The sequence below is a fragment of the Eptesicus fuscus genome, chromosome 15, assembly GCF_027574615.1.
Source record: "Eptesicus fuscus isolate TK198812 chromosome 15, DD_ASM_mEF_20220401, whole genome shotgun sequence".
Lineage (NCBI taxonomy): Eukaryota > Metazoa > Chordata > Mammalia > Chiroptera > Vespertilionidae > Eptesicus > Eptesicus fuscus.
In genome coordinates this window covers 49251527-49278299 of record NC_072487.1, presented here as the reverse complement: position 1 = coordinate 49278299, position 26773 = coordinate 49251527, and the positions used below count along the sequence as shown (strand labels likewise).

The 26773-nt window shown below is 42.9% G+C and overlaps 1 protein-coding gene across 4 annotated transcripts in view; it reads left to right on the top strand.

The window, feature by feature from the left end:
* Positions 1-3321, top strand: part of DCAF12 (DDB1 and CUL4 associated factor 12) — a 29530-nt gene extending 26209 nt beyond the window's left edge. For all 4 annotated transcript variants that reach the window (XM_028146424.2, XM_028146421.2, XM_008141978.3 and 1 more), the window contains 3 exons: positions 918-1080; positions 2201-2379; positions 3116-3321. In XM_028146424.2, coding sequence (XP_028002225.1) covers positions 918-1080; positions 2201-2379; positions 3116-3274 — 501 coding nt within the window. In that variant the 3' untranslated portion in view covers positions 3275-3321. The remainder of the gene's footprint in view (positions 1-917; positions 1081-2200; positions 2380-3115) is intronic.
* Positions 3322-26773: the final 23452 nt, after the last annotated feature.

The window sequence follows — 26773 nt, the reverse complement described above, 5'->3', positions numbered from 1 at the left end:
GGCCTTTGCTACTTGTTACCTCTGTGATAAACTCTTTTCAAGAAGAATCAGAGTCTCAGGAATTATTGATTCCTTCATATCTTAGTAGTTTTTTAACTCCACTTTCTTGGTGCCTTACATGCAGTAGGCACCCATTGAGAATTGGTTTAACAAGGACCAGGGTTAAGACAGATTGGACCCTAGCTGGTTTGGCTCGGTGGATAGAGCATCAGCCTGCGGACTGAAAGGTCCCAGGTTCTATTCCAGTCAAGGGCACATGCCTGGGTTGCAGGCTCAATCCCAGTGGGGGGTGTGCAGGAGGCAGCCGATAATGATTCTCTCTCATCATTGATGTTTCTATCTCTCTCTCCCTCTTCCTTCCTCTCTGAAATCAATAAAAATATATTAAAAAATAAAATTTATACACACACACATACACATATATATATATATTTATATTTATTTTTTAAAGACAGATTGGGGTTACCTGGGGTTGAGCCAGTCCTATGAGTGTGTTTTCTATAGTGTACAACCCCCATACAATTGGGGAGTTAGGCTGAGGGTAGCCAGAATTGAGCCTCTTTGAAGAGCAGTGAGAAAGGTGGAGAACAGAGTGGGACCTTGGTTTTAGAGCCCTGGGGTTATCCCATGAAACCACCTGTAGGTCTTGGCCTTTCTCTCTACTTCTGATTATTTAATTCCAGCTTGAGTTTTTCCCTAACCCATCCTATCCAGTACCTGTATATTGTTTATTACAGTCATTCTCTTACATACCTAGTTGTGGAACAGGGTGTTATTTCCTTAATTGGGGCTTGTCCTTTTGTCTCTGACTTTGTGTCCTTGTATATGAGGGAAACCAGAGGTGAGCGTCTAAGAACAATGCCCTGCTCTATGCTCTCTGGTAATGCCATGGGTGCATCTCTTTTCTGTGTTTTCAGCTCCTCTCCACCAAACTCCCATATTGCCGTGAGAATGTGTGTCTGGCTTACGGAAGTGAATGGTCAGTATATGCAGTGGGCTCCCAAGCTCATGTCTCTTTCTTGGACCCACGGCAGCCATCATACAACATCAAGTCTGTTTGCTCCCGGGAGCGAGGCAGTGGTAAGAGTCCTGGTGTTTTGGATTTGTTTGTTTTCAATTATAATTAAGATGTTCACATTTCAGACAGGGAGAATAGTGTGTATAATGAGAGTAGAAAGGGAAAGAATAAATAGGCTTTGCTGCAATGATGCCTACAATGTGAACAGTTTTTAAGATATTTTGATTACTGTTACAGGAGTAGACTTTATACCTAATACAGAAATACTGATTATACAAATGTTATCCAGCAGCTCTTATGTGCCAAAAAAACATTTTTTTTGTTAATCCTCACTTGAGGATATATTTTTTTCATTTCTTTTTAGAGAGACTGGAAGGAAGGGAGAGGAAGAGAAAAACATCGATATGAGAGACACATTGATTGGTTGCCTCCTGCACTGGCGCCAGGGATGGCGTTAACATGTCCTTGAACGGGAATCGAACCATGAACCTTTAGTCTGCAAGCCTGTGCACTAACCACTGAGCAACTGGCTAGGGCTAGAAGGAAGTCTTAATATGTTTTTTCCCCCAATTGATTGCAGAGAGAGAAAGGGAGAGGGAGCAGGAGATGGAAACATCAATGATGAGAGAGAATCATCAATAGGCTGCTTCCTGCACACCCCCTACTGGGGAGTGAGCCTGCAACCTGGGCATGTGCCCTGACTGGGAATCAAACCTTGACCTCCTGGTTCATGGGTCAATGCTTGACCACTGAGCCACACTGGCCTGGCAAGGAAGTCTTTATTAATGTAATGATTTGTAAATAATGCAGGTCTCAGTTTCAGTATAAGTTAGAAACATATAATGGAGAAGAGCTTAGAGTTATGAATGATGACTCCAGACTGAGGATAGGGGAGGCAAAGAGGTTCAGAGGCACTTACAATCTCAGGCCAAAAGCATCTTGGGCATCATCAGGTGTCTGGCCTTTCTCTGAGGATTATGGGAAGTTTCCTGTTAGGTATATGGATGGCAGTGTGGCATCAGGGTTCTTCAGCTTTCTCATGAACTATGCCTGCCATAGGAAAGGCACTGCCTGGTATTTGGGGGTACTATGTGAACTCAGTGTCAGAGAAATTCAGATTAGCAGATTTAAGTGCATGTTCCCCCTTTACTTTTTTAAGTGCCCTTTACTTTTCTCTCTCAGGGATCCGGTCAGTGAGCTTCTATGAGCACATCATCACTGTAGGCACAGGGCACGGCTCCCTGCTGTTCTATGACATCCGAGCTCAGAGATTCCTAGAAGAGAGGCTCTCGGCTTGTTATGGGTCCAAGCCCAGATTAGCAGGGGAGAATCTGAAACTAACCACTGGCAAAGGCTGGCTGGTAAGTAAGCCCCTGCCCGACATGTTTACTAGACAGAGACAGAAAAATTGTCTTTGCTGTACTACCCACTCCCACTCTCACTGACACACCCTTACCCACATACTTTTGCACAAGTAAGAGACACTTCTTGGACAGGAGGTACTTTTACGTCTGCATATCCCTGAGAAAACAGGCCCAATAAGACATACTAGTTGACATAGGGTTTCCCCCTAAGTCAGAGGTGGGGAACCTTTTTTCTGCCAAGGGCCATTTGAACATTTATAACATAATTTGCGGGCCATACAAAATTAACTTAAAAATTAGCCTGCTATATATATTTGGTCAAATATTTAATTAACTCACCCCTAATGCCTTGCCAGGGCCAGACCAAATGATTTTGCAGGCATTATACGGCCCACGGGCTGGACGATCCCCACCCCTGCCCCAGGTGATAATAGAGGAGGAAGGAGAAGGAACATGCTGCTGAGACTGCCAGGGCATTAGGGGTGATTTCTTAAAGAGTTTGATTCTAGCTGTCTTGAGAAGACCTTCGGTTTGTATAGCAACTCTTCAGCCTGCTCAGTTCCTCTTTAATGTTCATTTGGAAAAATGAGGTCCCTATTCACATAAGCATCAGTCTCCTGACATCAGGTTACAGGTACAGGACTCTCTGCTCTTAAAGAGACCAGAAAGCATTCCTGTCCATTCCTGCCCCATGACCTAGAGGTGCTAACAGAGTCTCTTTCTCTTCCCATAGAATCATGATGAAACCTGGAGGAATTACTTTTCAGACATTGATTTCTTCCCCAATGCTGTTTACACCCACTGCTACGACTCATCCGGAACAAAACTCTTTGTGGCAGGGGGTCCTCTCCCTTCAGGGCTCCATGGAAACTATGCTGGGCTCTGGAGTTAATGACAACTAACTCTTTCCCAAAATGCAGAGATTTACACTAACTTCCATCATCTGTTTCCTTGTTTCTTCTTTTGATTTTTTCCAGTTGTTTGAGACCCTCATATTTTAGTGGGAACACGAGTTTGCCTATTATTTAGGTTCTTTGACAGAAAGAAGCTCGATATAGAAATCTGAAGGTTTTGTTTGTTTTTCCATTTTGGTGATCAGAATTTCACTTTATGTTTTTTCTTTCTGGCTTCTCACCCAAACATTTTAAATCCCTATTTGTATTTTTTTTCCAGTGACACACACTTTCCCCTCTGTGATTTCTTTAGGCTGACATAGTCACTCTCACCCTGAGAGGTAGGGCTCCTTTACAATTATGTGGTTGCTGTCAGACTTTCTGTGAAAGTTTGGGGGCTATGTGTTCATGTGTGCATGTGAACTTGTGTACCTGCAAGTACTGTGTGTTACTGAAATTACCTGGAGTGAGGATTACTTGTAATTAAAATATTTATAAAAGAAATAACTTTGTTCACAGAGTCCAGCTTTGGGACTAGTCTTTATCTTGTTTTTTAAAGTCTAATAACACTGATTATAAAAAGTAAAAACAAAGAAAAATCAGGAAAACCTTTTGAGTTAGATTGCAGACTTCCTGGGGACTCTTGTGCCAGGACTCCAAAATGATCCATCCCCTACCTGTCTTTCCATCTGTGTGTCCCCCAGGTGAGAACACTTCTGTTGATGCATCACTTCCACTTCAACTTTTTGTCTGCTTAGCCAGTGGCCATGCCCCTAAAACCTCAGTCTCCATCCATATGCAGCTCTGGAGGCTGCAGAAGGCTTGATATAACTTGGTAAAGAGAATCCCCATCCCAGCCTCCTTTGCCCTCCCCTCAAACAAGACCTTATCTGGTGTCTCAGGGGCCTGGAGCTGGAGGCCTCAGGTCAGCTAAAAGTAGCATACTCAGTTCCCTTGGCTTTGAGGAGAAACTACTTTGCCTTTCTTCTGGTCTTCCCAATGGGTTTTACTTTGTTTTCTAAATTGGGTTCAGTCCAGGAGGGGAGGAGTGAATAGGGCTTTTATCTGTGTATAGAGTGTGCTTCATGTGGAACGTTTGTTAATACAGTAGGGCTGAGGTTGAAGCCACCTCTTCTACTTTGTTGGCTCAGCCCTGGGGTGCTGATGGGGTGGCCACCAGCCACAGCATTGTGCATGTTAAAAGCTTTGATGTAATTAGTAATTTCCTCCCTTGAACTGTCTAGTCTGAGGTTTTTAAACTTGCAGGCAACTGACTGAGCATGATGTCCAGTTATTCCCTGCCTTTTATTCCTGCATCATGTTGCCGCTAACAGCTGTTTCCACCCACAAATTCCTCTTCCATTTGAAGTACATACTTGGCTTCTGTCAACAGCCTATTCTGGGGAAAGGAAAAGTCAGATTTATTCCTGCACTCCAGGTTCTAAGTTGCTCTCCTAGTCATCCCTCTTTGTTCCAGGTGTAAGTGGGGAGATTGAAAAGAGTGTCTTCTTGATGATGGGGGCTGGTGGGAGGGAAGTCAGCAAGTCACCGTATCTTGGTGGTACAATACATACAGCATAGGTTCTAGAATTCTCATCTTCTAACCTAGAGAAATAGGTGCTATAAACGGGGAATTAAGCAAAATGCTAGATGCTGTAGGTCTTTTAATTGTCTTAATTTTTTTCTATTAAACTACAGGCTGTAGATTTCTTAGTTCTCACAGAACTTACATAATTTTAAACCAACTTGTATATATATTAAAAAAAAAAAAATCTTGAGTTCTTAAGTAGGATGTTTTGTACTGTTGCCAGACCCTCTGCTGTGATGGGTAATGCGTTTGATTGAGTTTTTTTGTTTTAAAAAATGTAGCACTTGACTTTTTGCCAAGTAAAAAATAAATATTATTTCAGTGCAAAGTGGTTTGCGTGAGTATGTATAGCCAAGAGGCAGCAGGGAAAAGGCCCTAAATTATTGTTTGGGGTGCTAGAATTGTTTAGAGCAGAAGGGAAGTGCAAGTGTTCACTCAAGGTTAAAGGAAGGTCAAGTGCAAACACACAAACACTAAGACCTACTTGCTCTTGCCCCCCATCTGTATCCAGTTGAAGGTGGATATACCCACTGAAAGTACTTTGGTGCTTGAAAAATATATATAGGCTTGGCCCTGGCCAGGAAAATCAGTGGGTTAGAGCATCATCTTGACATGCCAAGGTTGCAGGTTCCATTCCCGGTTTCGACATACGTAAGAATCAACGAATGGATGCATAAATAAGTTGATCTCTCTCTCAAATCAATTTTAAAGATTTTGACAAAAAAATACAGGCTGACTTGGAGTATGCTAGTCCTTGCTCCTAATTACTATGGATTTGAACAAGCTGACCTCTTATATACCGGGTTTGTGATAGGCGCTAGGTATTTGGGTGGAAGGTGTCATGAGAACGACTGTGAAAGTGGGTGCACAGTGTTCTGGGAAAAAGACATCATTTTTTTAGACTGGGACCACAGCTGCCCTTTGTAAGAAGACACAGTGAATGCTGCTCTTCCCAGGGCTTGTTGAGGGCTGTAGCTAAGAAAAGGACGGACTGCTAAATCATACCACCCTCCTCCGCCATCTCTGGAAGACCATCAGGGCTGGGCCACAGAGCAAGCAAGGCAAGGCAATACCTGTTTCACATGGCACTTGTTCCTTTCCAGAACAAGCTGGATATAGCTGCCGTTGCCCCTGCCTTTAAGAGACTGGTTCCAAACATGACTCACACAGGCACCTACCTATATGATTAAAGGTGGCAAAGTAGGAAGGGGGAGGCGAATGAATTGAATCAATTGAGAGGGCTTCCTAGAGAGGAGTTATTGAAAGGGATTGGCATTATCCTTTGCCAAAATGAGGATTTTTAGAATTCCCAATCTATGGTACAGTCATTGGTGTTTGCAAAATGTTCCATGGTCAAATTATTTTGGGGAGATACAGATTATGGTCAAATTATTTTGGGGAGATACAGATTAAAACAAAGATATGCTTCACAACCTCAGGGTTTTTGGTTACTATGGGATGCATGTTCATGGAACTTGCTCAGAAAAAGGTGACGGTATGTGGGGTGGGCCTGGCCTGGGCCTCTGGCCTGCATGGAATCTTGGCCCTGCTCCCATTTTCCAGTGAGACTTTCCAGCAAAGTATGTATCACAGAAGGGCTTTGTGGATTTTATGGGGTCCCTCCCTTTCCTGCCAGCAGTTCCTACTCCCAGGCCATGAAATAACTTCCTTGTTCCCTGTCAGGCCACATGACTCATTCCAAATAGCTTACTGGCTCCTCAGGTCATCCTTTGGGTCCTTTTGCAGAGGCTCTGGAACCTCATTTTTTGCTCCAAGTTCCCTGCTTCTACCACTCCAAGAATTGATTAGTATTGATCTGGCCCTCGGTGTTTCTAATAATGCTGAATACTCCCAGTGCAGGTCTCCCTGGAACCAGCTGCCACCCGATGTTCCTAAAGCAGGTACCTAGAAATAGCAGTCAGGGTGTCGAGACCCTTTGCTTAGCTTTCGGATTTATGTTTTGTTGTTTTTTCTAGTAGCTGGTGTCTGGGAAACAACAATATGGGAGTGGGGTGGTGGAATTGAAGAGGTGGGAGAGGAAAGATCACTCAATGTTACTTGCTTTTAGACATATTTCATGCTAGTATGCTGAGTTGGCTGGAAGCTTTGAGAGGGTAGAAATAGAAACATGGGCTTTTAATTCTGGAACTACTTTGAAGACAAAAGAAAGTTTGGGTTTCTAAGCTTGGTTCTTTTGCCCTCGCTTCATTCAGCTCCTCCTAAGAATAATCCAGAGACACAAATGTGAGAAATTTATTTCTACAGTACCACTAGAGAGAGGGGTGTAAACTGAACTCACAATGGGTGGTAAGCTCTTGTGATTCAACTCTCCAAAACAGGTATGAACTATCCTCTCAAATTCCTCCTGAGTTGAGCCTCACATCTGAACACTCCTCTTGATAAGTGTGTAATTGCCCAAGTCAGAATTTTGAAAGGATAATAATACTCATTAACGGAGCACAGAGTTAGATGTTTACTGCATTTCTTGTTAAGCAGTATTCAGAGCTATAATTAACATCCCTAATGCTATGGACAGGAAGAAAACAAATAATCAACTCCTACCTCAAAGAACATAAATTTTTTTTAAAAAGTCCTTCCTAATCAGTTTGGCTCAGTTGATAGAGCATTGGCCTGCGGACCAAAGGGTCCTGGGTTCAATTCCGGTCAAGGCACGTACCTTGGTTGCTGGCTCCCCCTGGCCCAGGCCCTGGCCAGCCTTGTGCAGGAGGCAACCAATCAATGTGTTTCTCTCACATCGATGTTTCTGTCTTTCCCTCTCTCTTCCATTCTCCCTAAAAATCAGTGGAAAAATATCCTCTGGTGAGGATTAACAACAACAAAAGACAGAAAGAAACGTGCTTCACTCATAGATACTTTTTTCTTAGCTGGTGGTAGCCTGGACAGAGAATGAGGCTTCTTTGTTCTCCAGGGCTAAGGCCATTTGCAGATTGCACAAAACACTGTGGTGGGTATCATGGCCTGAAGTTTGGTGGTTTGGGCCCTGCAGTGTGTTGCTTACTTGAGAAAGCCCTCATCTTCACTACCCCTACCCCTCTGCTCTTCTAGGCCTTCTGCTAAGCAAAATTATCATCCCAACCACCATGCTTATAAGTTTCACCATAAGATCATTTTTTGCTTTCTGGGGGTTACGGGAATGTTATATTACCTGATTAAAGATACTACTGTTGCCCAGCCAATATGGCTTGTGGTTGAGCATCGTCCTGAGAACCAGGAGGTTGAGGTTTGATTCTTGGTCAGGGCACATGCCCAGGCTGCAGGCTCATCCCCAGTGTGGGGCATGCAGGAGGTAGCCGATCGATGAGTCTCTGTCATCATTGATGTTTCTCTCTCCCTCTCCCTTCCTCTCTGAAATCAATAAAAAAAAAATTTTTTTTTAAAGAAACTATTGTTATTCCCTGAAAGACAATACATGCCACTTTCCCAGTGCCAACCACTCAAAGTATGGACTAAAGGGGAGGATATGGGTTCAGTTCTAGTTCTACCACTGTTACTCATGGCTATAAGACTTGGGACAAGTCTTTCTGGACATCAGTTTTTTCATCTTATACAATGAGGAGTTCAGATCAGACATTTAAATGTTAACATCCTCAACTGTACTAGGGAATTCTAAGAATAAAGACTGAATCCTGTCTTCAAGCAGTTTGTCTTTCATCCAGATAAATACAGCAGGTTTGATAAATTTTTTATATGTGAGTCTTATTTTCCTAGTGGCTTCCAATAAAATGTTGGGAATTGTAGTGGGTTGAGTAGTGTCCCCAAAAGTTCATGTCCACCTGGAACCTCAGAAAGTTATCTTATTTGGAAATAGGATCCTTGCAGATGGATATAAGGTAAGAATTGAGATGAGATTCCAATAAGTGTCCTTATGAGACAGACAACGGCATACAGGGACACACAGATAAGACGATTTGAAGATAGAAGCAGATATTGAAGGGATGCATCTATAAACCAAGGGATGCCATAAACCACCAGAAGCTGGAAGAAGCAAGGAAAGATTCCTTGAACCTTAGGAAGGAGCATGGTCCTGCTGACACCTTAATTTTGGACTTCTGGTCTTCAAAACTGAGTTTCTGTTGTTTTAAAACCAAATTTGTGGTAATTTGTTTCAGCAGCCCTAGCAAACTAATATAGGAGTATTCTGAGGAATTTTTAAATACCAATTTTTATAAAATCACACTTGAGATTTAATAAAAACAATTTAAGCCCTGGCCAATGTGGCTCAGTTGATTGGGCATCATCCCATGCACCAGAAGGTTGCTGGTTCGATTCTAGGTCAGGGCACAGGTTGTAGCCTTGATCCCTGGTGGGTGACTTGCAGGAGGCAGCTGTTTGTTGTTGTGCTCTCATACTGATATTTCTCTCTTCTCCCTTTCTAAAAATCAATAAAATATATTTTTAAAAAGAGAGTCAAGCCCTAGCCGGTTTGGCTCAGTGGATATAGCGTTGGCCTGCAGACTGAAGGGTCCTGGGTTTGATTCTCGTCAAGGGCATATGCCCGGGTTGCGGGTTCGATCCCCAGTAGAGGGTACACAGGAGACAGCCAATCAATGATTCTCATCGTTGATATTTCTCTCTTCCTTTCTGAAATCAATAAAAGTATATTTTTTAAAAAGAGAGTCAAGCTCGGCTGACGTGGCTCAGTGGTTGAGCATCGACCTATGAACCAGGAAGTCATGATTCGATTCCCGGTCAGGGCACATGGCCCTGTGTGGGGTGTGCTGGAGGGAGCCGATCAATGATTCTATCTTATCATTGATGATTCTGTCTCCCTCCCTCCCTTCCTCTCTGAAAAAAAAAAAAAAAGTCAACACTTATGGACTAGTTAAAGGAGTTGGCCAGATCTCATCTTTATATTAAAAAAAAAAAAAAGATAATACAAAGATGAACTATACTCACATAATAGAGCTGAGACTGGTAATAGCAAAAAATTAAACTCAGAACATTTGAACTGATTCTGCCTGGGAAAACCTGTCTCTTCTGGGACCGAGGCAGTAATCCCCCAAACTGCCCACCTCCATTGCTTTTTTCATATTGTAAGCTCTCAACATTTTAACTTTCATTCTAGCTCATCTTTTTACAATGCCAATTGTAGAATCTTAGGATGCTTTCCCATGTGAATTTATTAGCCAATAGCATGTACAGTTAACTACCTGCAGTCCCCCTTGATAGTAGGAGATAACAGGAGATCTAGCTAAGGCCTGAGATACCTAAACTTGCTTTACAGGCCTGGAATTGCTACCAGGATGTGAGAAGGAACCCCAAGGATCGAGGCTGCATAAATAATCAAGGATGAAGGATAATCAGATAAAGTCAGCATTGACTTTAGTGTTCCTAGGCTACTGGTTTATTTAACTGGTGGCTGTGGTTTCTGTTAGGAACCCTTAGCCTATCAAAACAGTACTTATTGTGTTGAAAACATATTGATTATATCCAGTGACCCAGCAGTTTCATTGTAAAAAAGGATCTATTACCCTTTGAGACATCATGGAGGGACCTGAGATGATTAAGCTAAGCAAAATAAGACAGAGAAAGACAAATATCACATGATCTCACTTATATGTGGAAGCCAATGAATACCATAAACTGATGAATAAAATAGAACCAGAGGCATGGAAACAGACCAACGAATCTCAGAGCCGGGGGAGAGGAGGTGGGAAGAAATTAACCAAAGAACTTATATACATACTAGAGGCCCGGTGCATAAATTTGTGCATGGGTGAGGTCCAGCCAGCCTGCCCTGATTAGGCAGATTGGGGGTGGGGCTGGCTGGCCCCGCCCCCTGGTCAAACTCCCAGTCAAAGGGACAATTTGCATATTAGCCTTTTATTACATAGGATATGCATTGCCTATTAACACAGACAATAGGGAGATGAAGGCCTGGGGTGGGGTGGGAACCAGATAAGAGGGAGCAGGGAGAAAAAAAATGTGGATATCTGTAATAGTTTCAACAATAAAGATTAAAAAAAAACACGGTACTTACTGTGTTGAAAACATATTGATTATATCCATTGAGCCAGCAGTTTCATTTCTGGGAATTTTAGAAAATATTCTAGGCAAGCATGCAAAGATAGATGTACAAGGATAGTTGTCATATTATTAATTAGCACAAAAAAGCCCCAAACAAACCTGGAAGTGTCTAGTAATAAGAAAATGACTAAATGAAAATCTAAAATATTCATGGGGCGAGTTTATCACAAAGAGAGACCGCCATATATTGTGCTTCTTGATGGACTGTAATAGAAAGTTAACAGCATTACCTAAGAAGTATTCTTGCCAGAAAATCAAACTTGATCTGAACAACCTTTTAGATGTATCAATTCTCAGAAAATACAGTGGATAGAGGAACATATTAATGGTATAGCAGGGATACAAACAAACCCAGAATGTAGGGGAAATGACCTGTTTTTTTCCAACAAATAACAAGAAAAAAAAGAACTGTTATAACTTAAAAAGGGAGATTTGAGACAGGCATATCAAGCAAATATAATGCATGCATGGTGTTTATATCCTAATTCAAACAATGCAATGGTTAAAAGATAATCAGGGAAAATTTAACACTAACTGGATATTAGAAAATAGAAAAGTATTGTTACTTTTTCTAGACATTATGATGATGATGTGGTTATGTTTTTTTTAAAAACCCTTAGCTCTTAGAAATTTTTTTGTTTACAGATGCAAATAGCATGTCAAAGATTTATTTAAAGTAATCCAAAGAATTACATTTTATTTATTTTACTTACTTAGTTAAATACTCACCAGAGGGTATTTTTCTCCTTTGATTTCTAGACAGAGTGGAAGGGAGGGACAGAGAATAACTTCAAAGTGAGAGACACATCAATTGGTTGCCTCCTGCGCACCCATACTGGGCTGGATGGGACTTGGACCCAAGACCCTTCAATCTGAAAGCTGACACTCTAACCAGTGAGCCAACCTAGCCAGGGCAAGAGTTACATGATTTTAAAGCAATCCTTCCTCCTATATAATAAAAGCCTAATATGCAAATTGTCCCCTGGACCGGGAGTTTGCTCACTATGACGTATGCTAACCACCAGGGGCAGCGCAGAACATGGCAGGCGTTGGTGGCACGGCACTGGCAGCTGGCAGCAGTGGAGGCGCTGCTGGCCCTGATGAGAGCAGGACCGTGGCAGGATGGTGGAGCAGGTGAGCAAGCGGCGCCAGGCCATGGCAGATGCAAGTGGAAGCCCAATCACCCTGCCAATCACCCCACAGACGACGACCAGTGGTGGTGGTGGAGCCGCTGCCCGGCTTCCAGGCACTGATGGAGCCGGGCAGGGCCTGATGACTCAGACGGAGGGGGGGGGGACGCGCAGGGCCCTGGGGGCCTAGGTGCTACCCAGGGCCCAGAGGTCAGCTGGGGCCTGCCCTTCCACGCCAGACGCTCACATTTTGATCGTCAGCCAGGCCTAGGGACCACACCTGTGCACAAATTTCATGCACCAGGCCTCTAGTATGTTGGTAATTGTTGAAGCTGGTAAATGGGTATATGAGGGCTCATTATACTAGTCTCAAATTTTGTAATGTTGCAAATTTTCTTCCTTTTTAATATATTTTTATTGATTTCAGAGAGGAAGGGAGAGAGGGGAGAGAGAGAGAAACATCAATGATGACAGAAAATCATTGATTGGCTGCCTCCTGCACACCCCCTACTGGGGATCCAGCCCAGGCACGTTCTCTGATTAGGAATCAAACCGTGACCTCCTGGTTCATACTAGTAGGTCCACACTCAACCACTTGGCCGGGTGTTAGAAATTTTCCATAATAAAAACTTTATTTTCTTTTATTTATTTATTTTTTATATATTTTATTGATTTTTTACAGAGAGGAAGAGAGAGGGATAGAGAGTTAGAAACATCGATGAGAGAGAAACATCGATCAGCTGCCTCTTGCACACCCCCTACTGGGGATGTGCCCGCAACCAAGGTACATGCCCTTGACCGGAATCGAACCTGGGACCCTTGAGTCCGCAGGCCGATGCTCTATCCACTGAGCCAAACCGGTTTCGGCCATAATAAAAACTTTAAAAAATGGTACATATATATATTTACTGGTAAATATATATTTACTGGCATATAATGATTGCTAAGATATAGTATTAGAAAGACTCATGGACACAGACAACATATGGTGATTGCCAGAGGGAAGAGGGGGTAAGGGTAGGTAGAAGAAGGTAAAGGGGGGATAAATGGTGTTGGAGTGATAAACACACAATACAATATACAGATGATGTACTGTAGAATTGTATACTTAAAATCTGTATAATTTTATTAATCAACTAGTAGCCCATATGCAGGAAAATCCTGCAAGCGGCTGTTGCGGCTGCATGCGCTGCCGCTGCCGCCGCCTTTGCGGCCACCGCGCCTGCACCCGCTCGCCACTGCAGCCCGCCCCGCTCCGCTCGGCTCTGCCCTGCCCGAGCTTTCCCTCTGGCAGCCACCTTGCTTTCTGCTTTTCCTCCCTCTTCCTTCTAAGTTGTCTTTAGTCTTCACTCCTCCCTCCCTCAGCGTATGCAAATTAACCTGCCATCTTTGTTGGATAATTTGCATACTCGCCCTGATTGGCTGGTGGGCGTGGCTTTGGCTGGTGGGCATGGCTTGGGCATAGCGAAGGTGCGGTCAATTTGCATATTACTATTTTATTAGGTAGGATGCCACCCCAATAAATTCAATTTAATAAAGAAAAATAAACATGTAGTATAATAGTGTGTACAAACCAGCTTCTAAAGCAGGATATCTTGTAAAATTCACATATATCTATATTTAGGTCTAGGAAAAACCTAAAATGTTATCACTAGAATGTTAGTAGTCTCTTGGCAGCAGAATGTCAATGGTACTTTTTTATTCTTTGGCTTATCTGTACTTTCTAGTAGTGTCACTTAAAATGCTCCCTTCCCAGTTATTCTTCAACATGTGCTGGCAGTAAGAAATTAATAATAAAGGAGGGAATAATAATAATAATAATAAGGAGGGTATAATAATAATAAATAACAGAGAATCTTGATTGCTCCTTTACTCAAAAAGCCTATAACAAAAATTTCTCACTTCACTCTCCTTTGTTAAAAATCTGCTTAGGTCTCCTCTCAACTCACACTCTCATCAAAATTGCTTTCAACCAAAAAAGAAATTACTCATAACCAATTCTGTCAAAAAATTTTAAGGTATAGCTCAGGTCCTAGCTTTTCTAGAAAGTGTCCCATGATCATATCCTTCCTCAGGAAGTCCTGCTTTCCAGGGTCTTTCCAAGTACTGGCAGGTACAGAGTTGTTGGGAGAGCTGGAGAGAGTCTTTTGGGGAGTCAAGTCCTTTAGGCCAATGAATCCATCCTACACCCAGCAGGGGGAGCCAGAGCTTAGTTCCCAAGCTCTGGAGGTATTACCCCTGCATAAACAAACTCCATATGGGGTGTGATCAGGTATGCAGGAAGCCTGTTGTGTTTTGCCTTTCCTTCCCCACCCCAGTATGTGCCCTGACGAGGAATGGAACCTGAAACCCAGATATGTGCCCTTATTGGGAATCAAACCTACAACCCTTGGTTGTACTGGACACTCCAACCAACTGAGCCACACTGGCCAGGACTGAAACATGTTTTTCTAAGGGGGTAGGGGAAAGGGAAGTCAGAGCCATAAGGTCAGCCTTGAAGGAGGTAGTGTTTTTTTTTTGTTTTTTTTTTAATATAATGAACTTTTCAAAGTGGCAGTCCTTGAACCAAACTTGCCTGTATATTTATGTGCAGATCTGCTTTACAAAAATATATGCACAAGACTTCCAAATATCCAAATATATATATGCACAAGACTTCTCAAAAGTGTGTGTGGCCCTGGCCCTGGTGTGGCTCAGTCAGTTGAGCATCATCCACGCACCAAGAGGTTTCTGGTTCCATTCCAGGTTAGGATATGTGCCCGGCTTGCAGGCTCTATCCTCAGTAGGGGGTGTGCAGGAGGCAGCTGACAGATGTTTCTCTCTTTCCCTCTCCCTTCCTCTCTATTTATTTATTTATTTATTTATTTATTTATTTATTATATTTTATTGGTTTTTTACAGAGAGGAAGGGAGAGGGACAGTGATCCAGAAACATTGATAAGAGAGAGACATCAATCAGCTGCCTCCTGCACACTCCCCACTGGGGATGTGCCCGCAACCAAGGCACATGCCCTCGACCGGAATCGAACCTGGGACCCTTGAGTCCACAGACCGACACTCTATCCACTGAGCCACACCAGTCAGGGCCCTTCCTCTCTTTTTAAAGTGTGTGTGTGTGTGTTGTTTAAAGTCAGATATACCTTACTGTGCAAGGAATGAACAGGATGTTACCATTGGGTCTCCAAATTCAATAAACTGAGCAATGGTTGGAGGAGTTAGGTAGGAGTCAGTTTGGAGAAAGAGCACTGGATCTGAGGTTGATGTTTCTTTTTTTTTTTAAGCAAAAATGAACATTTTATTTTATGCTTTTATAGGATAACAAATAAAAAAGGATACTTAACCAAGCAGTATCTGGTTTTCGACAGATCAGGGTACAGATCGTATGACATCATCTCCACAGGAGTACAACTTAATCATGAGGTGCTATGACATCATGAGGTGATTGAAAATATATTTGGAAAAGATCTTGAACTTGTGTGCCACATACAGAAGGAAGCAAATGCATTTTTGAATCCCTGGAAAAAGATGGAAAGGAAATTGCTAGATATATTCCTTTGAAAGCAATCTACAAAGAAACAAAAACAATTCTATGAGATTAATGTTTTTAGCTAAATCCTGTCTAATTATTAATCAGCTGTTTTACTTTAGGCTGTTGAATCTATCTGGGCTGATTGTGAACTTCTGCAATAAGGGATGTGAAAGTGCTTTGAAATAGAGCATAACTGTAAAGCTTTCTTAGGGCTCAACAGGTTGAGCCATCTGTTGAAATTTCACAGTTCCACGGAGATGGCAGATCTCCCTCACTTAAACTCAATCCAAATAATTGTAACTATGGGGCAGCCAGGAGCATGGGAACTAGCTGGAGTTAACTTTGACAAAAACCTCCAAGCTTTTTATTTTTTTAAATATATTTTTATTGATCTTAGAGAGAGAGAGGGAGAGGGAGAGATAGAGACATTAATGAAAGAGAAACATTGATCAGCTGCCTCCTGCATGCCCCCCTTCTGGGGATCAAGCCCGAATCCTGGGCATGTGCCCTGATAGGAATCGAATGCCCATGCCCACTCTCACCACTCCTGTTTGACATAGTACTGGAAGTATTAGCTATCGCAATTAGGCAAGAAGAAGAAATAAGAGGCATCCAAATTGGAAAAGAAGAAGTGAAGCTGTCCTTATTTGCAGATGACATGATATTGTACATAAAAAACCCAAAAGATTCCATCAAAAAACTAATAGACTTAATAAATGAATTCGGCAATGTAGCGGGATATAAAATTAACGCCAGGAAATCTATGGCTTTTCTATACACCAATAATGAACTTACAGAAAGAGAGACTAAAAAAGCAATCCCATTTACCATCGCACCAAAAAAATTAAGATACCTAGGAATAAACTTAACTAAGGAGGTAAAAGACCTATACGCAGAAAACTACAGGACACTGAAAAAAGAGATAGAGGAAGACGTAAACAGATGGAAGAACATACCATGTTCCTGGATTGGTAGAATCAACATCATTAAAATGTCCATACTACCCAAAGCAATCTACAGATTCAATGCACTCCCCATCAAAATACCAACAGCATATTTCACAGACCTAGAAAGAACTCTCCAAAAATTCATCTGGAATAAAAAAAGACCCCGACTAGCCTCAGCAATCCTCAGAAAGAAGAATAAAGTAGGTGGGATCTCAATACCAGATTTCAAGCTGTATTACAAAGCCACTGTTCTCAAAACAGCCTGGTACTGGCACAAGAACAGACATATTGATCAATGGAACAGAATAGAGAACCCAGATATCGACCCAAACCACTATGCTCAATTAATATTTGACAAAGGAGGCATGAACATACAATGGAGTCAAGACAGTCTCTTCAATAAATGGTGTTGGGTAAACTGGACAGATACATGCAAAAAAATGAAACTAGATCACCAACTTACACCATACACAAAAATAAACTCAAAATGGATACAGGACTTAAACATAAGACGGGAAACCATAAAAATACTAGAGGACTCCACAGGCAACAAAATCTCAGACATATGCCAAAAGAACTTCTTCACTGACACTGCCCCTAGGGCAATGGAAGCTAAAGAGAAAATTAACAAATGGGACTACATCAAAATAAAAAGCTTTTTTACAGCAAAAGAAACCATCAACAAAACAACAAGAAAGCCCACCGCATGGGAAAACATATTTGCAAATGCTACCACTGATAAAGGTTTAATCTCCAACATCTACAGGCAGCTTATGCAACTTAATAAGAGGAAGATAAATGATCCAATAAAAAAATGGGCAACAGACCTAAACAGAATATTTTCAAAAGAAGACAGAAGGAAGGCCAAGAGACACATGAAAACATGTTCAAAGTCACTTATTATCCGAGAGATGCAAATCAAAACAACAATGAGGTACCATCTCACACCTGTCAGAATGGCTATCATCAACAAATCAACAAACAACAAGTGTTGGCGAGGATGCGGAGAAAAAGGAACCCTCGTGCACTGCTGGTGGGAATGCAGACTGGTGCAGCCACTGTGGAGAACAGTATGGAGTTTCCTCAAAAAACTGAAAATGGAACTCCCATTTGACCCAGTAATCCCACTCCTGGGAATATATCCGAAGAAACTAGAAACACCAATCAGAAAGGATATATGCACCACTATGTTCATAGCAGCACAATTTACAATAGCTAAGATTTGGAAACAGCCTAGGTGCCCATCAGCAGTTGACTGGATCGGAAAACTGTGGTACATCTACACAATGGAATACTATGCTGCCATAAAAAAGAAGGAATTCTCATCATTTGCAGCAACCTGGATGGAATTGGAGAACATTATGCTAAGTGAAATAAGCCAGTCAATGAAAGAAAAATACCACATGATCTCACTCATTTAGGGATAGTAAAGAACATTATAAAGTGGTGAACAAAAAGATAGATACAGAGACAGTAAAGCATCAAACAGACTTTCAAAGTACAGGGGGAAAGTTTGGGAAAGGTGGGGGAGTTATGAAATCAAACGAAGGACTTGTATGCATGCATATAAGCATAAACAATGGACGCAAAACTCTGGGGGGGGAGGGCATGTGTGGGTGTGGGGTGGGGGGTAATAGTAAGATATGTACACATATAATACCTCAATAAAAATATTTAAAAAAAAAATCATGATTATTTGGATTGAATTTAAGTGAGGGAGATCTGCCATCTCCCTGGGACTGTGAAACCTGCATGGAAGGATGCTCAACCAACTGAGCCACAGCAGACAGGCTCCGGCCAAGTTTTCCCCCAAGCAGGAATCAGGAGCCTCTTTATGCCTCCTGGTTGCAGCCTCCCCTTTTAACCACAGAGAGATGATAAGCTTGGCCAGGCTGCCCATACTGGAGGAAGAAGTCATGTGTGGCCTTTCCCCCTGACTCAGGGACCTGAACAACATTGGAGAGGAGCTGAAAGCTGGGCTACCTACGAGGTAGAAGTCATGTGTGGCCTTTCCCCCTGACTCAGGGACCTGAACAACATTGGAGAGGAGCTGAAAGCTGGGCTACCTACGAGGCTGGGAGGCAGCTTCCAGAGAATACTAAGAACTCTGCTAGGAGTTCAACTGGTAAAATGGAGCAAGAAAAGAGGTGCTGGTACTTGTAGGAAATGCCCTCTCTGGCAGAGTGGCCACTGCTGATGAGGATTAGGGGGTGACAAACATTAGCTTTGCCCTGCAGACAAGACCCCAGCATCCACAGGGCCAGTTTGGGTCGATCTGTGTTTGTAATCAGGTGCTGATTTTGTTTTCCCTGAGATCTTTCCCCTCATCAGGTCTTTATCTGCACCATGGTAGCTGGCTGTGGGGAGAGTGGCAGTCATTTTATGTTGGAGCTATTTTTCAACAGGGCACATCCAGGAACTGGTTTAACCTGCTTCTGAGAATCTGGACTCCACCTCATTCTCCTTTGGCTTCAGAAAAGGGAGGTGGAGGTATGGGGAGGAGGAGATGGGATTTAGCCAAAGGAAACTATGAAGTCAGGAGATTCCTGCAGAGGTAACTTTGAGGGAGGAAAGGGCCCCAAGGCTTCCCTGAGCTTCCACCAAACTATCTCCTCACAGATCATAGGCTAGAGACCCCGGCCCCTTTCTGCCTCTCTTATAGTTAGTATCACTTTTGAGAGAAGTCTTCCCTGCTCATCAACATCTTGCAGGTCTCCAGGTGCAGTCACCCATGGCAGGCCTCACCCTCTGTAGACCAGACTTAGTTCCTTGAGGGCAGGGCCTGAGCTGTTGTCTGAACCTCCACCAGATCTATGTGGAGTCAGTGTTGGGCTGAGAAGCAGAGCAGCCTCTGGAAACTTCCATCGACCCATCTAGTCTTCTGCTTCCATCACTATATGATAGCTCAGTGCCCTAACTTGCAGCTTTCTTGACTCCTATTGTATCTTCTGTTTCTGGAAGCTGGCTGTGTTGCACACTTTAAGGCCAAATTATAGGGCATAAACAGCATTGTTTGAAATTTCAGTAAATAAAATGCCGATAGGTATGTTTCCTTGTATGCCTCCAAATCTGCTTTCCTCCCTCCTCAGTACCTCTGGTCTCTTAACAACAGGCTTCTTTGTCCTCTGGTTTCTTGTTAAGTTCAGCCAATAGGGACTAGAAGGAGGGAGGAGAGAGATGTGAGATTGTTTATTGGCCTTCACACACCCCAACTTCCTAAAAGCAGGGTCTCTGCAGACCCCTGTCCAGTGGCCCTTTTCATATACTCTCTGCTCCCTCCTGTTGTCCCCTCAGGTCCAGTAGTGATCTGGTTTTCCCATTGTCGCTGGCTTGGGGGGTTTGCAACATTTCTTGTTGCCTTTTCTTTATTATACTCCCCTCAATTACCCATTCGTTTCTTTCTGGGACCCTGAAAGATAATACAGGTATCACTAGATATGTGAATCACCTAACCCTAACATAGGTCTGTCACTTGTCTGTGGGAACTTAACAAGTTACCTAGCCTCTCTGAAGCTTGGTTTTCTCATGTCAAACACTGTAGAAAGAGGAGTGCTCTGAGGTCACTTTCAGCTCTTAGAATCTTTGGTTTTAAGTGTAGCTCCTATAAAATTCAACCAGAAGAATATGGGCCTGAATGGAAAAAATATACATATAATTAATTCCATTAGGCACTTGGATGTAGAGTTTAGGGGAGTTCCCCAGAGTTAAGAGTGAGTTAGTAGGGCCCTGGCTAGGTAGCTCAGTTGGTTAGAGCATCATCCCCATATGCCAAGGATGCAGGTTCATTGCCCAAAAACAACTCGATGTTTTTCTCTTTAAAAAAAAAAAAAAAAAGCCCTGGCTCGTGTGGCTAGGTTGGTTGGAGCATCGTCCTATACACCAAAAGGTGGCTGGTTCAATTCCTGGTCAGGATACATACTTAAGTTGCAGGTTTGATCCCTGGTCAAGGTGCGTAGGGGAGGCAACCGATTGATGTCTCTCTCACAGTGATGTATTTCTCTCTCTCCCACTTCCTTTTTCTAAAATCAATTAAAAAATTTTTTTAAAAATATATTTTTATTGATTTCAGAGAGGAAGAGAGAGGGATAGAGAGCTAGAAACATTGATGAGAGAGAAACATCGATCAGCTGCCTCCTGCACACCCCCTACTGGGGATGTGTCCGCAACCAAGGTACATGCCCTTGACCGGAATCGAACCCGGGACCCTTGAGTCCGCAGGCCGACGCTCTATCCACTGAGCCAAACCGGTTTCGGCTAAAAAATTTTTTTAAAAATATATTTTTATTGATTTCAGAGAGGAAGGGAGAAGGAGAGATAGAAACATCAATGATGAGAATCACCAACTGGCTGCCTCCTGCACGCCCCCTACTGGGGATCGAGCCCACAATCCAGGCATGTGCCCTTGCCTGGAATCAAACCCGGGACCCTTCAGTCCGCAGGCCAATGCTCTATCCACTGAGCCAAACCAGCTAGGGCTCTAAAATCAATTTTTAAAAATCTTTTTAAAAAAAGAGTTAGCAGGGAAAAAGGCAAGAAATACCTCCATCTGTGCTGCATGTGTATTTATTTTAAACATGGTCCTTTCCAAGGCATTCTCCAGATGTGGTAGGAATGAGTTTTTATTTTATCTGTATTTGTCTGTTTGTTTTGTTGTTAGAAAATGTAGGAAAAATCTCTTTCTCCTGGCGTTTCTCAATCTATTTCTATTAATCTACTCTCTTTGTATTTTTCTTATTATTTCTGTTTCTCTCCATTAAAACAAAGAAAAGAAAAAAGGGTATTTCCTTCAGAACCTACAGAGCAGGGGAGAATCAGAATGTTCCTAACAAAGGCGCCTGGCAGGGATAAACGAGACGGCCAGAACGGACAGGCACCTGGAGCTGTCAGTTAGAAGGAAAGAGTCCCAGATGCTGGAAACTTTTGGCCATGGACAAGTTTTCCCAAGCTGAGACCAAGGCTGACAATTAATTTTAATTTTGTACTTTGGACTGAATCCACTTTGGACAGACTCTGCATGGCTGTCTCTTGCACCACTCAAATGCCTTATACCTGTGATTTCAGGGAAAGCGCTTAAAAATCAGAGAGGGAGGCTGAGATTTCTCTATAACGGGAAGGACTTTGATAATGCTGGGTTCTGCTCTAAGTGCTTTCCACATATTCACTCAATCTTCCTAACAACTCTATGGAGGAAGCAGTATTATCTCATTTTACAGATGAGGAAAAAGGCCCAGAGAGGTAAAGAAACTGGCCTGCACTGGAGTCTGGTTCTCCACTACTTCATTCTACCACCTTCAGGATTACAATGTAGCTTTATATATCCTGTAGCTAGAAACAGGCTATGGTGGGAGTATTTATGTCACAAATTAGCAAATGCTACAAATCAAGGCTTGTTTTGTTGATTGTCAAGGCTTAAGAAAGAGATGAAGTTGCAAAGGCACAGGGAAGTAAATGCAAGGACCTCATGAGAAAGATGGATCACCCTCAAAAACAGCCTTGGACTCAACAACTTCCAGATAGACCCCATTCCCATCATGTATAACCTTTAAAGATCCCCTTTTTAAAAAAGAATTTTTATTGATTTCAGAGAGGAAGGGAGAGGAAGAGATAGAAACATCAATGATGAAAGAGCATCTATGATCAGCTGCCTCCTGCATGCCCCCTACTGGGGATCGAGCCCGCAACCCAGGCTTGTGACCTCCTGACTGGGAATCAAACTGTGACTTCCTGGTTCATGAGTCTATGTTCAACCACTAAGCCTCACTGGCCAGGCAGTTCATTGAGTTTTGACAGTGTATACACCCATCCAACCACTCAAAATAAGACGTATTTCCATCACCCCAGAAAGTTCATTCAAACCTCAAACCAATAGATTTCTACCATGGCTCCCAACCTGCCCGCCCCCAACCACTTTCTGATTTCTTTCAAGTAAATAGTATTTTAACCTTCCAATTGCTCAAGCCAAAACCTTGGAGTCATCCTTGATTTTTCTCTTTCACCCCACTTCTAATCTATTAGCATTTCCTATGAAGTAGATTTCAAAATACATCTAAATTCTAACTGCTTCTTATCAACTCCACTGCTTCCTCTTTGGTCCAAGTCACATCCTCTCACCTCCTGACTATCTCCAGCTTCCTCACATTCACATGGTCACTCTCCTATAGTCTGTTCACATGGCAGCCTGAGTGATCTTTTAAGCATGTAAGTTGAGATCATGGTCCTGGCCGGGTAGCTCAGTCAGTTAGAGTGTTGTCTGAATATGTCAAGTGGCAGGTTTAATCCCCAGCCAGGACACACACAAGAATCAACCAATGAAAGCATAAATAAGTGGAACAAAAATCTCTCTCTCACGCTGAAACAAATTATTTAGCTCAGAAGGTGTGGCTCAGCATTTGAGCGTTGACCTATGAACCAGGGGTAATGGTTACATTCCTAGTCAGGACACATACCTAGGTTGTGGGTTCGATACCTGGTCGGGGCGTGTACAGGAGACAACTAATTGATGTTTCTTTTCCTCTCTGTCTCTCTCTCTCCCCCCCTTCCTCTCTGTCTCTAAAAATCAATTAAAAACATATCCTCAGGCAAGGATTTAAAAAAAAGTATGAGTGCATATATATCTATATAGTTTTATTTATAAATTTACTGATATAAAGGATGTATAAAACACAATTTACGCCGAAACCGGTTTGGCTCAGTGGATAGAGCATCGGCCTGCGGACTGAAAGGTCCCGGGTTCGATTCCGGTCAAGGGCATGTACCTTGGTTGCGGGCACATCCCCAGTGGGGGGTGTGCAGGAGGCAGCTGATCGATGTTTCTAACTCTCTACACCTCTCTCTTCCTCTCTGTAAGAAATCAATAAAATATATTTAAAAAAAAAAAACAAAAAAAAACACAATTTACAAAAAAATTTAGTAATAGATATATTTATTATAAATTCCATATTCTCACTAAATGCTTTTGTTGACATTTGCAAACTCTTGTATTCATAGCTATTCTATCTTTGCAACTGACTAAACAAGTGCGGTTCGAACATAAATGCTGGCTGATATATTTTCATTGATAGGTGGAGTGTTTTCCAGTACCACCAGGCAATTATCAAATTCTCAGGCGGCCTTAGCCGGTTTGGCTCAGTGGATAGAGTGAAGGGTCCCAGGTTCAATTCCGATCAAGGGCACATAGGTTGTGGGCTCAATCCCCAGTGGGGGACTTGTGGGAGGCAGCCGAACAATGATTCTCTCTCATCATAGATGTTTCTCTCTCTCTCTCCCTCTTCTTTCCTCTCTGAAATCAATAAAAATATATTTTAAAAAATTTTTTTCAGGCAGATGCAGACTTGGTGGCCTACAATTTAACTCAATTCTGATGCTATCTACCTGCAGGTAGGGTCAGATCCCATAGGTAAGGGCTCAGTCCTGAAAGACTGCCCTCACTTCCGAAGCTAATTGCAAGTCCAGATTGTCACTTCTGCTTCTGACTGACTAGCTGTAAATCAGAAGTTCCTATAAGCCCCCTCCTCAGGTTTGGTCATATGTTAGAACAGCTCAGGCAAACATTTACTTATGATTACCAGTTTATTATTAAGAATATTATTTTTTCTTAAAAAAGGATATTATAAATGATACAGATGAACATCGAGATGAAGAGATACACAGGACAAGGTCCAGAAGGAGCCCGAGTGTAGGAGTGGAGCTGAGGTTTGCCATCTTCCTTGGGAGATGGATGCATTTACCAACCCAGAAGCTCATCAAATCTTCCTGAGTTTGGTGGATGGGGCTGAGAGTTCCCACCCTCTAATCACTGAGTCTTTCTGGTAACTAACCCTAACTGAGCTACTAGGTTCTCCCCCTGCACCCACTTCATCTCATTAGCAGAAAAAATCTCAGGTGGGAGAGGAAGGGATTGTCATAAATAACAAAGGGCTATAACTTAGGGACTGGGCACCACCATCTTGTGGCTGTGGGTGCTGCCATCTTGTGAGGATGTGACAGTCAATTAGCATATTCCCTCTTTATTGGCTGTGGGCTCTGCCATCTTGTGAGGGTGTGATGGGACAATTAGCATATTCCCTCTTTATTAGATAGGATAGAGTAAGGCAAGTATAAGAACTTCACTCATTCATCAGTGAAGTGAGCAACTTCCTTGCCAAACTGAAAAACAGCATTTGAATGCTGAAAAAATATATTTTTGTAGCATTCAAAATGTAACAGCTATAGCTATGACACACTTTTTTAAAAAAATTAATTTTTTAGAGAGAGAGGAAGGGAGGAGAAACGTCAGTGTGAGAGGGAAACATTCATTAGCTGCCTCCTCCATGCACCCCAACTGGGGATCAAAACAGAAACCTGGGCATATGTCCTGACTGGGAATCTAACTGGTGACCTTAGGTGCATGGGACAATGCCCAACTAACTGGGCCACACTGGCCAGGGCAAGAGTGGCTTGAATGAGTGTTGTCCCGTGCACCAGTCTGATCTCAGGTCCGGAGACAACTGGTTGATATTTCCCTAACATCGATGTTTCTCTTTCTCTCCCTCCCTCCCTCTCTCTAAAATCAATAAAAATAGTGTGTGTGTGTATATATATATATATATATATATATATATATATACATATCTATATATTTTAACTAGTGACCCAGTGCATGAAATTCGTGCACATTAAAAGGGAATTAGAGGAAATATTTTAATATTGCTATTTGCCCTTTTTCTATAATAGAAGTGCCAGAGATGAAAGAAAATTAGTAAAATGTATATGAAAATCTTCTTCCTGTCAGAGTCTGGGGTGTGCCACGGGAACCAGAGTCAAGACCCCGCCCATCCACGTGTGCCTTGAAATTGCGCAAGACCCAGACCTGGCTGGCCCCACCCCCATCAAGCCCCACCAGGCAGGGGCACAGCCTCAGGTCCCCAGACCTGGTGCCGGGGCGGGGTGCGTGGCCTGAGGTACCCTGGCCCAGGTCAGGGCACGCCTTGAGGTCCCCATCAAGCCCTGCGGGCAGGGGGCACGGCCTCAAGTTCCCCATCAATCCCTGCATGGTGGGGGATGTGGCCTCAGGTCCCCTACCCCAGTCCAGTGCCATGCAGCCTCAGGTCCCTGCTGATTGCTCGTTAAGGCTCATTACGGGAACTTGGCCTCCGCTGTGGGCACAGCCATCTTGTGTTATGGAATCCCTGCCTCCACCGTGGGCGCAGCCAGCTTGTTATGGCATGACTGTCAATTTGCATATTCCCTATTTATTAGATAGGATAAGGATGTTTTGGTGGTTGAACATTGACCTGTGAAACAGAAGGTCACAGTTCAATTCCTGGTCAGGGCACATGCCCAGGTTGTGGGCTCAATTCCCAGTGGGGGGCATGCAGGAGGCAGCCGATCAATGACTCTCTCATCATTGATGTTTCTATCTCTCCCTCTCCCTTCCTCTCTGAAATTAAAAAAAAAAATATATATATATATATTTTTAAAAAAGATGTTTCCTTACCTGTCAGGAAGCTAAAGACGAACTCACAAGTCATTTCCCAGATCCATGACCTACTTAACCATTTTCCCTAGAACAGAGCCCAGTACGAGAAGCATTGTGGCAAAAGGCACAATGCCTTCAACCAAGAGGCATTTGATCTTTAAGAAGTCAGCAGGTGTAGCCTTTCTGTCCCTGCAAAAAGCCATAGTGAACTATCTTTGGCACGGAACAGGGCCCAAGCTGCCGGGAGATTATCATTTGGCAGGGAGAATGTTAGGGGAGGTCTGAGCTGACAGGTTGTTAAACCCTTTCCTTCCCTCCCTAGTGTGCTGTGTGTGTGTGTGTGTGTGTGTGTGTGTGGCGGGGCGTGGGTGGGTGGGTGGGGGCTGAGGGGCATTTTCTTCCTCAGGCAGGCTGGGAACCGTTCTCATCCTCATTAGAGCAGATTTTTCCTGATGGCTAACTTGAGTACATTTTTCAAAGCTCAATAGAAAAGTTGTGCTTAAATTTATTCAGTCACTTAAGATTGATATGCAAGTGAGTGCTCAGTGAAAATATTCTTTCTTTAGTGATCACAGCTGGCCCACTCTCAGTGGCAGAACTGGCACCATATCAGCAGATCTGAGGGGGTGGCCTCATCTAAAATATCCACCCCTCCACCTGTCATTCCACCATTACAGCTTAATTCCTCAGGGTCTCTAAGGAGGCTTTGCTGCTTCTAGAGACATTCAGTTTCTATTGACATACAAATTCCTCCTCAAAAAGCATTTTAGCAAGGATTAGTAACAGGAAGAAATAAATTC